Below are 15,335 nucleotides of genomic sequence, written 5' to 3' on the forward strand. Positions count from 1 at the left end.
ACGAGCTGCCTCAAGTCTTGTGGGTATATCAGACCACCCCACACTCCAAGACAGAAAAATCACCCTTCCGACTTGTTTACGGAATGGAGGCCATGATTCCAATAGAAATAACCGAAGAGTAACCTAGAATAATATTCTATAATGAAGGAGCCAACATCTAGGCACAAAAAGAAGAGCTCGACCTCCTCCCAAAAGTTCGAGAAAGAGCTCGGATCAGGAAAGAAGCTCTAAAACAAAAGATGACCCTAAGATATAACCAAAAGGTGATTAAGAGGAGCTTTGGCACCAATGACCTCATCCTAATCCGAAATGACATCGGGGTACAAAAATCGGGAAAAGGAAAGCTGGCTGCTAATTGAAAAGGGTTTTACAAAATAGTATAGGTCTTAGACAAAGGTTACTAAGAAAGTATTATAGCTAGATAGCGAACCTTGTGCATTAGTGTACTCTTTTTTCCGATTTTAGGATTTTTTAATGAGGCACCAGCACAAGGGCTAGGGTACTCCAGCCCCTAGCACATAGATTCTGTAAATGAATTTCTTAATTACTAATAAAATTCCTATTTCTTTCACTCCTATTTCTCCAAAAGTTTCCTACCTAGAACGCATTAATTTAAGCTCGACAAATCGCAATAATTATTTTCCAACCTAAAAATGGTCGGCAAGATGAACTGACAAAGTACAAATTAATGTAAGAAGTTATATAAACAACTCATACAAATCGACCACAACAAGATCAGATAAAAAATGAGCTGTAAAAGTAACTTAATAAAGGCCGACTACTCGAAGTCAGAAATATGAAAGGAAACTAATAACTTACAATTTAACAAAGTTGCTAAGACCTATAAGTCAACCAAAATATGTTCAAATACCAAGACATAACTTCATTTTAAATGCAGAAAAAGTTCTCTGAGACATAAAGAGAATAACTTTGAAACATTACTTTATGAAGTTGTAAAAGCTACTAAAAAGTAAAAGTGTTCGAAAAAGCTACCAACTACTACAAAAAATTAAGTGTTTTAAGGACACACAGGTCGGGTCATTCTGATACCGAAAAAGAAATTAAGATTTTTCACTGAAGATCGGGTTGAGGCTCTCGCCCGTAGAAGCGTCTTTTCCTTTGACAAGTGGAGATGGAGGGTGCATGGAAACCGGCACAGCGGAGATAGCAGTAGCTGATGCAGGAGTCTCCACTTCAATGACCTCAGGCTGAACCTCGCTCTGGACCTCTAAAGTTTGGCCGGCCTGAGGAGTGGAAGTCTTTAGGTTGAGGGGAGGCCCCTCATCCTCATCAGGAGCCGGCACAATCTTCCCCTCAACGACGATGTTATCCGTGCTGAACAGAGAAAGATCTAGGTCAGGGGCAAGAACTTGAACTTGAGCTTTCAAGTTCTCGAACATCTCGTTCATTCCCCATCCACATGCTCCTGGAGGTCGGCATAGTCATCTCGGGCAGCCTTCAGCTCCTCCCAAATATCAATCAACTCCCCATAGGTATGAGAGTAACTCTCCTCAGCTTTCTTCTTCATCTCTTCTGCCAGCAGTGCCGCGGCCTCAACCTTCATAGCTCGGGCACGAGTCATCTCCAAGTCAAACTTTAGCTTGACATTCTCCTCCTCCAACTTCGACTTCAAACCATTTACCCTTTCCACCTCAGCTCGGGCAGAATCAAGGAATGCCTGAGTAGCGTGAACATGGGTCTTTTTTAGAGCCTTGGCCAGAGTAGTGTTCAACCCCGTCATACGAATACAGTTACGAGTCATATGGTGAAGGTGATTTTGGATGGACATGTCATCCATGACTGTCTGGATGTAAGGGAGCATATTCTTTCCACTCCAAGCAAACCCGTCAAAATCTTTGTTGTTAATACTTGGCCCCCTAGAGGCCTTCTATTTTTTAGGAGGAGGTCCCTGAGGCGACGGAGTACCCGAACTCTCCAAGGTCGGGTTAGGAGAAGCTAAGCGAACAGCCAGAGTAGAGATAACCTTCCTTGAAGTAGTAGCGCCAGAACCCGATTTCTGGGGAGAAAGTCGGGAGGAAGCACCCTCAGTCTCTTGGCCCTGAAGACTTTGAGCTACCACCTCCTTCTTGGTTTTGCAAAGGTACTTCATAGACGAGGTCTTAGAAGCCACAGTTTCAGCAAGGAAGAAAAAACATCAGGAACAACAAAAGGCAGCTTAAAAAGAATTATAAAGTTAAAGGTCAAGAAACTACCTAACTCATAACAGAGTTGACTAGAGTCTCCTAAAAATCCTCTATGTCCAAGTGAGAAGCCCGGTCCCAACACTCTTGCAACACGTCCACGAAGGCTTTTTCAACTTCGTTTAAACTATTTATGGTGTACTTGGTCACTATAGGGTGTTCTTGTCAGAAGAGGGGAAAGGTTGGCTCGTCATTTTCATCCAAAAAGAAAGGTCGGGGACCCTCCACAGCTCGAACCTTAAAGAAACGATTTTTAAAATCATGAAAAGACTCATCAAAAATGGAAAATACCTTCCTACCATAAACGGCTTGGAAGGAAAACCAAGAAGCCTTCCCCTTTAACGTCCTGGGCTTGGTAAAAACAAAATGGTAAAGAAAGAGCTCGGTGGAAGGTCGGACGTCCAGTTTTCGACATAGAAGATGAAAAATTTTTAGAAAGGCGCAAGAGTTCGAATGAAGCTGAGAAGGGACCATGTTACAAGACTAGAGGACGTCAGTCTCAAAATCAGTAAAAGGAATGGATATGCCTAGCTTAGTAAAAAAGCAGTCATAAGCATAAAAGAAAGGACGCTCCGATATATCTAAAGGAGGAAAACAAACCCTCTCTTCAGGGTCGGGCGCTATCAGCTCATAATTTTTCTCATATTCCCTACTCTCATAAATCCTATGATGTCTGCGATAGGCGTCGCAATACTCCCTATCCACTACTATCCACTACAGGAACACAACACAGAACATTGATATCTACCCAAGCTAGAAGACTAGAAGGAACCTTAGTCAACATGTTGAGAACAATTGAACAAGACATAAAATCTATCCCTACAAAGGCAAAGTAAAAGAGGTCGTCACTAAAAAGAACCCGGACATCATACAAAGCATGGACAAAAATAATGAAACCAAAGAAAGCTATTCTTTTCAAATTTTTCCAAGATACAACCAAAGGTGTCCCTCTCATGCAACATCATCACATCACAGCGACACCGTACCCTTGGGGGCAATATAGATGCAAGCAGGCAACAAAAACAGACAGTTCTACGAAGATAAATTTTTTTTTTCCAAATCAACAAATGGAGTCTTTTTAATCCTAGTACCCTACACCGGCCCAGAAAGAAAATAAAAAGACTTTCTTAGCAAAAGCAACGCGATAACAGTTAAAGCAGAGAATCAACAAAACAAAGTATTACAACATCGACACTATTACACGAAGCAGCTCCATAAGAAAAACAAAACCATCGATAAATTCAGCAAAAAACACCAACCTTAGTGTTGATTCAAATCAGAGGAGGGCACGTCAAGCAGCAAAAACAACGGATGATCCTCTCCAAAGAATTCTTCAAAGACGAAACTTTAGAGAGATTGAAAAAAGGAATCACAAGAGCAAAAATGAACAAAGAAAGGAGCTTCTGTTCGCAAACGATAACCAAAGCTTTTTCAGAAATGAAAAAAGAAGAAAGAAGAAAGGCCACAACGCTTTTATAAGAAACAAAGGATAACGGGCCTAATAACTCCTCTTTAAAGACATGCGCACAAATCAAGGAAATAGACGCGCCAACTTTGCCCCTCATTTAAAAGGGAGGCAACATCCAAATTTTCAAAACGCGTCAAGTACCTGACCTTTGGGAAGGTGGGGGAACCCGACGTCTAAAACGGAAGCCTCGAAATGCTTGAGTCCGACCTTTGTAAGGGGAAGTGCTAGTGTAGGACAATCTACCTTGACTCGTTTTTATAGTTTACATACTTTTGTATTACCTCTTCTTACTGCTGTATTTATGTTAATGCACTTTCCAATGATACGTAAGCAAGGCATCTCCGGTCCTTTATAGAGAATATGGATCCTAGATATTTCTAATCAATCATTTTTTATTTTGGGGAGGAACAAAAGTATTTCATTGCTACAAATATGGATTATTAAAAAAAATAAGACATGTATTTGGATATTTCCCTGCAACTTAAGACTTAACAAAATTAGCGTCTTATTTTTTTATTTGACATACACGAATAGTTGATAGTTGAGGGGGATTCTCCGAAGAAAAAACGGATTATGGGAGTGTGTGACTTGAACTATTGATTGGATCGCGCAGATGGATGACTTTTTCATATCTGCCACATTTTAATTTGCAATAAAATGTGTCTCTTTGTTCCAACCACCGCGCAAGCCCCCCTACAGAGGATAGGCCGGTTCACTTGAAGAGATTCTTTTCTATGATCAGACTTGATCATGTCCTGGATGACCGGGCTTCGTAAGATCCACTAAAACTAAAATAAGTGAAGTGGTCTAATACGGATTCCGTCTTATCGATTTCACTTAACTTAATAGTATTGAAATGCATTCATTTCCTATGCATTGACTCGATTTATGATACTATCGGAGTGAAACAAGTAGATCTAAAGAAGAACAGAGCCCAAGACTCCAGCAAGGACATTGTTCATACCATGACCCAACTATTAGAGCCAGACACAATAATCAAAAAGCCCACCCAGAAAGGTAGTCTGCCCAAGCATACCCGACCTCTTTTAAGAGGTTGGGCATCAACAAAAGAGCCCACCAGCTATACCTGCCTAAACAGGTAAACACCTCCGAATATCTCCCCGACTATCTCTATCTTTGCTAAAAGATAGATCATAACAAACTCCCAAAATAAAGGGAACGATTATCTATCAGAAAAGATATAATAACAACAACAAAGGTAGTTATCAACTCTACTATAAATACACTGACACCCCCAGGTATGAGACAAGTTCTAACCCACTAAAAATTTTTCTAAAATCTTTGCTAACTTAAGCATCGGAATCCCTTATAGGTACTACCCCCCACCTCCTCGCGAGGAACCCGGACAGGCGGCACTTCGACACTAAACAAGTTGGACGCTGCCACTCAAAGGGATCTAGACCTCACATTCAGGCCCAAATCAACATTTCTGATAACTCTAGAAACAATTATAATAATTCAGGCGATTATTTGATTAGCATAATTTTTTAGTACAAAAAATATACATCCATTCACAAATTCAATAATTTATAGAGTTTATCTATAGGTATTTTATAACTAACAAGCCCTCAAATATTAATTCATTTATTTTATTATACAATTTAACAAATATATATAATATCTTATAAAGGATCGATCAATATGAAGAAGTAATGGAGATACCAAGTCAAGATTATGCCAACATAAATTTTGAAAATAGAATGATCTAAAATCAAATACAAAATAATATAAAATAGTTGGGGTGTTCGCGGTGCGTTTGGATTGGTTTTGAGTAAAAAATTCATCCGATTCGAATACTAATTTTACTTGCAAGGCAGTTTGGATTAGATATTTTTGTAAAAAAAAAGTCCGATCCAATCCAATTTCAAGCCGTTTGGATTAGATTAGATTTGTGATTTTATAAATTAAAAAAAATTAAACATATATAATAAGTCTAAACATCAAATTTTAAATAATAAATAATAACATACCAAGTCTCAACAATATCTTGAAAAAAACCAACAATAACATAATAATAGAAATCAAATTATAGGTTAGTTAAATAAATAAATAAATCTCATTTTAGATATAAAATATTATTAAATAATATAAAATATATAATAATTGAATATATTATAAATAAAGTTGTAAATATAATAATAAAATAATAATATTATAGTACATTGTACTATTTAGATTGGATCGATTTTGAGAAATAAATTTAAAATTTGATCCGATCTATACGATTTACAAAAAATAAAATTCAATCAAATCTAAATTAGTGCGATTTTAATCGATTTTCAATTTAAATTTGATTAGATAAATAATTTAATTTAGATCTATTTAAATTTAAATATTTTTATAAAACACCAATAAAAATTAACATTAATTTACAAAAATTTTAATTAATTTTTAAATAATATAATACTTATTAAAATTTAGAGTGAATACTCAAATTAATTCCTGACAATTACCTTAAAAGAACAATGAAATCGTTAAAAAAAACACCCTTCTCAATTTTTTATCTTTATTTTTATGGAACTGATTAGTCTCTATACAAAAAAATATTGACTTTTTTTAATACAAAAATTAACTAACCCCATAAAAATAAAGATAAAAAACTAATTTTTTTTTATTAAAGATCTCGTTATCTTTTAAAATAATTATCAGAATCGTTTAAAGTTTTCCTGACAAATTTATGATATAGGACTTGTTTGGGTGAGCTTTTAAGAAAAGATCTTTTTTCGAGTTATCTTTTTTTAAAAGATCTTATAGAGAAGTAAAAGTAATTTTATGTTTGGATATCTCATGTAAAAAAGGTCTTTTTATCTATCAATTATGTTTAGGTATAACAATATAAAAGTATTTTTTTGTTTATTTATTACATGAAAAATATCTTTTTTTAAGAAAAAAAGATCTTTTAAAAAAAGATGTAAATTACAGCTTCTCAAAAATTTTTTTTTTATTTTACTAGTGTTTTTACTTTTATTACTAAAAATTTGTCAAATACATTAAAAAATAAAAAAGATCTTTTTTACAATAAAAAATATCTTTTTTCAACAAAATGATGACGTCCAAACATGTACGTAGTATCGTTAATTTACCTTCCAAGCCGATGCGCGGAAGTCACTCTAGCTCATGAAGTAAAAGAAAACTGAAAAAGTGTGTTAAGTAACAAGAGATTAAGAGTTGAAGACAAAAGGAGGTACCGTTATATTTGGTGGAAGCCAGGTATTTGGTTGTACCAACGACTTCGTCACAGCAGTCCCTTTCTTCTGTTCTCTCTTCTCTCTTTCCGTCTACTTTGAATTTTCACCTTTCATTACTTTCCTCTTCTTCTGCTTCTTCTTCCTAACCCAAATCAATTTAATTAGGTAATCACCAATCACTAATCAATCTTCCTTACTATCCTTAATTATTAATTTACAATCGCTTTCTCTCGCTAATTCATATAGGGTTCTTCTCAATTCCTTTCTCGTAACGTGCTTGCGCTGTTTTCAGTTTCCTTTATAAATTAGATTCTTTACCTAGAATTTATGTTCTCATCGGTTTATGAGTGATGGAAAAATTTACTTTTTTTTCCCCTTTTCTTTTTCTCAAAAAAGAATTGTTTTTTTAATTATTTTATACTTATTGAGTTCATTCTGTTTTTTAAGAACTTATGATTTTATCAATTCCTTTTGACTTGCGTACAGGACTAAGCGATCAAGTATCATCCGATTACTCTTTGTTCAGTGGCTACTGACTTCTGAGTCAATGCCTTCTATCATCTCACCTCAGTGGCAAGATAAGGCCTCTGGTTTCTTTTCTTCCTCAGGTATCGTTTCTCTAAAACTTCACATTTATGTTCCCTTTTGAGACCCCATTAAGAATGATAAATTACAAAGTTCACACGATTTTCCCACTTTCAGACTTTGAGGACCACTATAAGGATGGAATTGTAGGGTTTATTTATTTAATTGTTTTTTGAAAAGGAAAAAGAGGGGGGGGGGTTCTTTTTTGGCCTTGTTGTTTGTTGTAACTTAGTTTAATGTGCAGGGGTCAAGCTCAAAGAAGCAAGGGAATCAGCTGGAACATTTGTTGGTGAGGTCACAAAGGATACAAAGAGTAATGTTGCTGAAGTGGCGGGGCGAGTTGGAACTATGGTCAAAAGCCGGTGGGCACTTCTTCAGCAGCCATCGACAAAACATGCTGTACAGGATCGATTGATATCGGCTGCAGCTACAACTGGTTCGTTTCTAAGGAGAAGCATATCGGGGACAAAAGATAAGGTGGCTGTGGGAAAAACAAAGGTTGAAGAGGTAATGGACTTGACTAAATGATATTGGGGATTGTAATACATAATTTTTTTACATGTGCAAACGCAATGGCTGGGTATCGTTGAAAGATTACTTTATTACTTTGGTATTTGATTAATCATTTAAGCATTTTGTGGCCAAAGCTAACACAACGAAAACTTTGAAGAGATGTTTCTTCCCTTGCTTAAAGTTCATGTTGAGTCTATTGCCATATAGGATAGGCAATAAAAGAAAAAATTACAGGATGATGTACTTAAAAATGATAAATTTGATTCCATGATCCTTTCTGATGCTGAATACTTGGTAGATGTTAAATACAAGCATTGGTTCATGCTTCAGACCAATTTTGTAATAAACTACATTTGATATAGGCATACAGCTAAAGCCTCGAGTGTTGTAGCCAAAACATGTTGTAATATGTAATAGGTGTTAAAGGACTTGGAAATCCTTGAACATTATAAGCAACTAAGTTAAGTGTTAAACCTTTCCAATGTGTTTGTAATACCCACAGAATATAAGGTTTGCTGGTTGTGATTACATTCAGCACTTTTGAATCAAGTGATCTTTGTAGTATCACTGCCAACTTTTAATGTTGATGCTGGATCTCTTAATAAGTAGAAGAAAGGATCTTGCCATCTTGGAATAATTAAATATGTAATCAAATTATGACATTCTACCACTAAGTGGTGTGAAGACTATATACTGTATCTAGCTGTGCTAGACTAATATAATATTTTTAAACATGGAAAATTACTGTAACAATGTCAGTATTGTTTACTTTTGGTGGTGTGCTTGAGATATTGAGTTATTTGAAACTATAACAGTCTTAATGTTGGTTTTCTTTTTTTCAATTCCACCAAAAAAAATGTTGGTTTTTTTAATTAATTAATTTATTAAGGGAAAATTTAGATATTTTGAGAGGTATTGGCAAGGTTCTATCAAATAAAAGTTTAACAAGGTAAGAGAGGTCATTTGCATGGTGTGCTGATCTACATAGTATAGTTTACCAAAGGTGCAGGGAATATTGAGTAACGTTGATTTCACATAGATTACTTATTTCAGGATTTCTTTGGATTTATATAATTCTGTTTATTGGACATGGATAGCTTATGGTTTGATTATCAATAGGACAATTTATTGTTGGTATTCTGGTATTGTTACTTTTAAGAATTAGACAAGTTCTATCTATTTATATCTGCTAGTCATACACCAGGTCATCTTCAGAGTATATTTTTTCCTCCTCCAATTCAATGGTTAGAATCTTTACTTTCTTTGGTTGGTTTTGCATCATGGTAATTATTTCAGGTGGCCAAAAAAACAGCACAAAAAAGCAAGACTATCTTGACAGACATTGAAAGATGGCAAAAGGTAAATGACCTTAGGCTAAATGTGGGTATGTGGCCTATGATTTCTAGTATACACCATTTTCAAGTTTTCTTACGTTAATTTTCTTTTGCAGGGAGTTGCAAGTACTGATGGTAAGTTTCTGTACTCAAATAGCTTACCAAGTGAGCGACTCTTTTCATGTGTCAATCTTTCGCTGAATGTGAGAGCTAATTCCATTGTTTGCAGTTCCCACAAGGCACTTGAGTTGTATTCTAGTCTTACACTACACAATAGCATTTTTTTTAATGCTAGATTGCTAGTTAGCTATAAACTATTAATTTATAAGCGGTATTGCATGCTCGATTTCTATGGTAGTAGACTTCTGCTTTATTTAGAAATTGTTGCATTCCCCAGTGTTTGGAGTTCCTATTGAGGTTACTGTACAGAGACAAGATAGCAGCAGGCCTGTTCCTCAGATATTGGTCAAATGTGCAGATTATCTTATAGTTTCAGGTAGCTGTTTCTAGAGTAAGGCTCTACATCTGTGCATAAGTCTATGTTTCATGAGTTCTACAATTTATCTTAATTTTTGTTTAATAGTGGTTTTATTTTTTTAATCTGATGTAGGATTGAATTCACCATATCTCTTCAAATCTGATGGAGATAAAAAGGTTATCCGGCAGTTGGTTTCTTTGTACAACCTAGGTAGTTAATGCATTCATTCATACTTTCAGTAATGAGGATAGATTATAGTAGTGTTCGGGTGATTTTAATACCACTATGATTGTATGTACAGATTCAAATTCTTCAATCCCAGAAGGCACAAATCCAATTGATGTGGCAGCTCTTGCAAAATGTTACCTTGCCAGCCTTCCTGAGCCTCTTACCACTTTTGAGCTTTACGATGAAATAAAAGCTGCTCTATCCAATATATATTCCATGAGAAACATCCTCAAGAAGCTTCCCAGTGTAAACTACATGACTCTGGAGTTTGTAACAGCACTTTTGCTCCGGGTTAGCCAGAAGTCACTTCTCAATAAGGTAAGAGGCTTCTAAATATGTGCATATGTGTTTAGTATAAGCAAAGATGCACGGAAAAATCTGGGTCTTGTACATTTACACTTTCATTTTTTTATTGTTTCACAAACTATGTTTGATGGAGTCTTGTGGGACATTTCCCTGATTATCTTATATACATTGTCTCTCCTGTAATTAAATCTATGCATTTCTATTATTTTGTCGTCTATAGTTTTTGCTCAATATTTTTAACTTCTGCAGATGGATACTCGGACCCTTGCAATGGAAATGGCACCCGTTGTCATGTGGCAAGATGGACAGAGACCTGATTTTTATAAACAATACTGGAACCAAGTGTCTAAAAGCCCTTCCAAAAAAGGCTTGGATGAACCAGCTGGTTCATATGGTGCTTGGGACTTACTTGCTGGTAAGGAAATCGATGCCAAAACATGCAATTTTTTAGAAGATAACCCACATTGGCTGAATGTGTTATTCTTTTTGTCACTGGTTATGGCGAAAAGTATGACTATATGAGAATTTTCATGAAAGCATCGCTGCATCGTTTCGCAGCTTCTACCTAGTCTTTAGCAATAGGGATTCTGGTAGAGAATCCTGCTTAACCTTGAGAACAGAATCTTCTCTATGCAAATAATTTTCACTGAAAAATACTTTTGTATTCTCCACGTTGGAAGAAAACAGATAAAAGCCCAAATAAGAATATTTGATTAGGATGATAAAGCAATAAACAAGAGCTAGAAGAAGACCAAAGAAACCCCCAAGAAACGGTTAAAAAACTAGATTGATTTAACTGGCGTTGATTTTTTTTCTTGATTCAAATGGCCTCCATTAGATGTTTTCTATAGAATACATTTATTTAACTGACTCAACCTCGTGGGAAAACTTTTCTATATTATGGTTTTTTTTTGTTTTTATAATTGTGAACAGTGAACATGTTTATAATGTCTAGTGCTTTAAAAGCAGAAATAAAATTTCAAGAGATTATAGTTTATCTAATGGGCTTTAAAGCAACCCTACTGATGTGGAATTGTTCAATGAATCAGCGTCTGTGTAATCACCGGGCCTGAAAAAGTGAAAATGCATTAGGAGGGAGAAACTGTTTTCTTTGTATTTTCTTGAGTGTGTTTGAGAAAATATCCTTTGATAGAATAATTTTTTAATAGAAAGTTGAATTAATAATTTAGATGCATGTCTATTACCTAACCTAACTGCTTTCAGCCTCTAAACACCTTTCTTAGGGATATGCTTAAACATTTAAAAAATATTGCATTTAAATTTTCACTTGCGAATTTTTTTGAAGGGTGCAAAAGTCTAATTTCATAATTCATTAGTATTTTACATATATTGAACTAAAGTTGGCGATTGCCGTTTCTTTTTCTTGTTTTTTTGTGATACAGATGATGATGAAGCCATAGATGCATCCTCTCCTATTCCATTGGATGATGGTGCACCAGTTGACTTTGGTGCAATTGAGGTTGTTCAGTTGCTTATAGAACATCATAATGCAATTTTCACAGATGCAAATGAGACAGTCTGGAGATGAATGGTCTTCATTCTTTCCTTCTATGTTGAATTTGTTGACTTTGATATCATGAACTGGGAACAATTTTCTCCAATCTTTGTCAAGAAAGTCACTATACAGAAGCTATATTCTAAGTTTTTATCAGGTTGTTTGTGCAGTGAGCGTTTTGCCTGATAAAGAGAAAGGAGAAACTTTTTGGGAAAAAAGGAACAGAAGGATTTGTACAGCTATATCCTTCCTTTAGAGAATCAAAACTTGTTATTTTGGTGTTTTACTGGGATTGATGGTATTTGATCTTTGTCTATATAGTATAACCATATTTATTTATGTCATTTTTGTACTATGTAAATCTTGTCTTGTCCCTGGATGCAACAAGTTTTCGTGTTCAGAATTTTAGTATAGCTTTCATGGGAGAATGTTGTTGACTTGGAGGAACATTGAAATCTCCTTTGTTCAAGTTCCTATAAAACAGAACAAGATGAAGAAAAAAATAATCCGGAGATAAAAAAGAAGTAATATTCTTAAAAACATTTTTTGTCCTGAGGAACACCAACACCTTTCAATTTGTTATCTGTTTAACAATGTTGCTTGTTGATGAAATGAAAGTATCTGTATAAAATGCAACTAAATGTGGGAAATGCTCTGAAATGTGAAGTAACAAGATCATGCACTGGCAAATTGTAATGTAAAGACAAAAGCTATAGCAATTCATCATTGACTGTTTCCTAAGATGATTAGTAAGTTGGAAACAGAAGCTGAATAGTTTACTTTGCATTACAGATGCAGAATAACTAAAAGTTAGAAATTAAAAGAGTTTTATTGGTCTGATGAAGTTGGAGTATGGTCAAAGTATTCAAAGATCTCAGTTGGGATGTCCTCAAAGAAGCACTTAGCACTTTCATTTTGAGGCTTTCCATCCAATCCAACAGTTGTTCCAATCTTGTTCTGAACACTTTTTTGCTCAAGCATATCAAAGAAGTAAGGGTCATCAATTGGTTCTGGAAACACTGGAAATTCCAGTTGTGGTTCATTTGGGATTTGAGGAAATGTGTACTCTGTTGTTGAAGACTCAAAAGAAGGTACCACATGGAGTGGGGTGGCCTCAAAAGCCTGAGAAGAAGTGTTGATGTCACTTTCCAAATTTTGGTGGTTTGGTTTTGTCAAATCTGGTAGGTTGACCATTTTGAACTCTTCAGTGTTTCCCATGTAGGGAGCAGTGTAATAAGGAAGGTAGTTTCCACAGGGGATATTTTCCTCTGGCTTATTGGAGCTGCATGAAATATCCTGAAAGAAATCATATAAATATATTGTATTTGCTATTCTTCATGTTTTTATTAGTGATACTAGCTAATTAATAGAAACTTCCATACATGTTGATTTGCATCTTAAATATTATTAGCATAAATGATATAATATCTAAGTTTAATATAAAAGTGGAAATTTAGTTAGCTTTTGCTACTTTTATAATTAGAATTGTAAAAGAAGCTATTAAGGAAAAGATAAAAAGAGATACATTTTTTAATAGAAAAAATTAGGATTCATATCCAAACGGATACAATTATTATGGTTATTTTATGGTAGAGTTTAATTCCTATGTATATTGATGTTTAATTAGGTGTTATCACATAGAAAAAAAAAATTAAGTAACAAGACTGGATTATATGTTAATATAAAAGATTCTATATTAATAATGAATAGAAATTAAACTTTGTTATTTTTTGGTAACATTTAAATAGTCTTAACTTATGTCATGTGCCAGAAAGTCGCTTCTAGAAAAATCTAAAACTAAAACTACTCACAAATTAAGAATCTCACTATTAATTATATAATTAATAACTATATTTTATAATAAATTAAATATTAAATAATTTACTTTCATATTATAACTTAGATAATCTACTGGCCGAAAAGTTTTTTTTCTGAAAAAGAAGTTACTTTATCATCATCATTAATTATAAATTAGTTTTAATAGTTTTAATACACTTATATTAAATAAATAATTATATCAATGTATAAATTTATAATGTTTACCTAATATTTATAAAATGCAACTAAAAAAATAAGTAAAAATATTTATATTTTATTATATGAAAGTAAATATATCATTTTATATGATGATTATTTTTTCTCTTCTATTTGATTATTTTTCTATATATTCTTCCTATTTTCTCTTCTCATCTAAACATAGCATAAATGCAAGGGATACTCATCTACCTTACCTCTTCAAATTGTACTTGACTAAGAGGGACTTTTTCTTTGTTTTTGTTTTGCATCTTTGACGAAGTTATTGATGGCTTCCGCAACATCCTCTCTATCCTCTTTCTCCTACTGCTCCAGAAATTCTTTACATCGTTGTCTGTTCTTCCTTCCAAATATGTAGCAATTTTTGCCCATTTGTTCCCAAATTGCCCTTGTAACTCTATTACCAACTTCTCCTCTTCTTCCGTAAACTTGCACCCTCTGCCAATTACAATAATCATACACAACATCCAAACAGACAAAGCACATTGCTACAAAAATGGCAACAACATGAAATTAAATGTTTATATATATATACACTAAAATCACTCATTTATTTCAACAATAATTGCAGATAGAGTAGAAAATAAGAAAATTTTAAACTACTTTATGCGGATTTTAGTGTCTTTGAAACAATTTTTATATACATATATATAGAATGTAATAGGAACATGCATGAAATGTTCTTTTCTAGGTTTAACTAAAGAAAAATCAAATGATACATTCATATAACAAGAAACATCGTAGTAGCAACATGTATGAGACCTTCATTCTACTTAGTTGTGTCTAAAACAATCAAACACACGCACGAAAAAACCGGTTTTTTTCGAACTATACTGTAAATTAATAATGCACATTAATTACACCAAAAGAAAATCGATTAATTAAAGGTGAACTAATTAATTATAATTAACTCACATCTTCAAGTTTGGTCTAAGCTTGTTAACCCATCGAAGGCGACAAGATTTTCCAGTTCGAGGCAACAAGCCTTTGGATCGAATGGAGCTCCAATCCCTTGCACCATACTTGTTAACATGCTCCTGGAGCACCTCATCTTCCTCTCTGCTCCATGGTCCTTTCTTTATGTACCTTCTATCAAACCCTCTCTCCATCTACTTGTACTACTAATTCAGTTTGCATCGAAAATGTTTCAGTTCCTTTTCTGTGTTCTGAACATTCAGTGTTCTCTGTTCTTTATGGTGCTATGGAATTTTTGAATTGATTTCGATCATGCGCATGATGGTTGTGCTATTGTGTGGTGAGGTTCATGGGATACGTGATGGACTCTGTAATTTGATTGGGTGGGGGGAACTAACTGTTTTCTGATGTGTGACGTGGTGCTTTATTATTGGTTGTTTCTTTGAGAGTCATGTGGATGGGAGAGTAGAGGATTCTTGCTGCGGCTTCTACACGGACGGTTTCGACGGTTAGTGGCAACATCCACCCCGCCATGTTTTTTTATTTTT

The 15,335-nt window shown here is 34.4% G+C and overlaps 2 protein-coding genes across 4 annotated transcripts; one reads left to right on the plus strand and one right to left on the minus strand.

The window, feature by feature from the left end:
- The first annotated feature begins 6,875 nt into the window (after nucleotides 1–6,875).
- On the plus strand, nucleotides 6,876–12,177 carry LOC107463081 (uncharacterized Rho GTPase-activating protein At5g61530). 3 transcript variants are annotated; one of them, XM_052253038.1, is made up of 11 exons: nucleotides 6,876–7,043; nucleotides 7,365–7,486; nucleotides 7,708–7,970; nucleotides 9,273–9,335; nucleotides 9,427–9,445; nucleotides 9,708–9,806; nucleotides 9,921–9,998; nucleotides 10,090–10,334; nucleotides 10,572–10,737; nucleotides 11,726–11,874; nucleotides 12,009–12,177. In XM_052253038.1, exons 2-10 carry the CDS (start codon nucleotides 7,426–7,428, stop codon nucleotides 11,869–11,871), a joined length of 1,140 nt encoding a protein of 379 aa, XP_052108998.1. In that variant the 5' UTR covers nucleotides 6,876–7,043; nucleotides 7,365–7,425; the 3' UTR covers nucleotides 11,872–11,874; nucleotides 12,009–12,177. The 3 variants fall into 3 exon arrangements, with proteins under 3 accessions (XP_052108998.1, XP_015937300.1, XP_052108997.1); XM_016081814.3 differs by having other exon boundaries at nucleotides 11,726–12,177; XM_052253037.1 differs by lacking the exon at nucleotides 6,876–7,043 and adding an exon at nucleotides 7,082–7,125 and having other exon boundaries at nucleotides 11,726–12,177.
- A 489-nt stretch (nucleotides 12,178–12,666) lies between these two features.
- Nucleotides 12,667–14,981, minus strand: LOC107462975 (transcription factor DUO1-like). The gene is made up of 3 exons (XM_016081663.3): nucleotides 14,788–14,981; nucleotides 14,070–14,310; nucleotides 12,667–13,134 (listed from the first exon to the last, which is right to left on the minus strand). The coding sequence occupies exons 1-3, from the start codon at nucleotides 14,979–14,981 to the stop codon at nucleotides 12,667–12,669; spliced, it is 903 nt and encodes a 300-aa protein (XP_015937149.1).
- Nucleotides 14,982–15,335: the final 354 nt, after the last annotated feature.

This window comes from Arachis duranensis, chromosome 8 (genome assembly GCF_000817695.3).
Source record: "Arachis duranensis cultivar V14167 chromosome 8, aradu.V14167.gnm2.J7QH, whole genome shotgun sequence".
NCBI classification, from domain to species: Eukaryota; Viridiplantae; Streptophyta; class Magnoliopsida; order Fabales; family Fabaceae; genus Arachis; species Arachis duranensis.

Bases quoted from the DNA above. Each gene is read 5' to 3' on its own strand.
- LOC107463081 (XM_016081814.3), top strand. From the start codon at position 7,426: ATGCCTTCTATCATCTCACCTCAGTGGCAAGATAAGGCCTCTGGTTTC. The intron at 7,971-9,272 runs GTAATGGACTTG...TAATTATTTCAG, and splicing joins GAAAAACAAAGGTTGAAGAG to GTGGCCAAAAAAACAGCACA. The intron at 10,738-11,725 runs GTAAGGAAATCG...TTTGTGATACAG, and splicing joins TGCTTGGGACTTACTTGCTG to ATGATGATGAAGCCATAGAT.
- LOC107462975 (XM_016081663.3), bottom strand. From the start codon at position 14,981: ATGGAGAGAGGGTTTGATAGAAGGTACATAAAGAAAGGACCATGGAGC. The intron at 14,311-14,787 runs GTGAGTTAATTA...TGTAATTGGCAG, and splicing joins CTTAGACCAAACTTGAAGAT to AGGGTGCAAGTTTACGGAAG. The intron at 13,135-14,069 runs GTAAGGTAGATG...GATTTCTTTCAG, and splicing joins GTCAAGTACAATTTGAAGAG to GATATTTCATGCAGCTCCAA.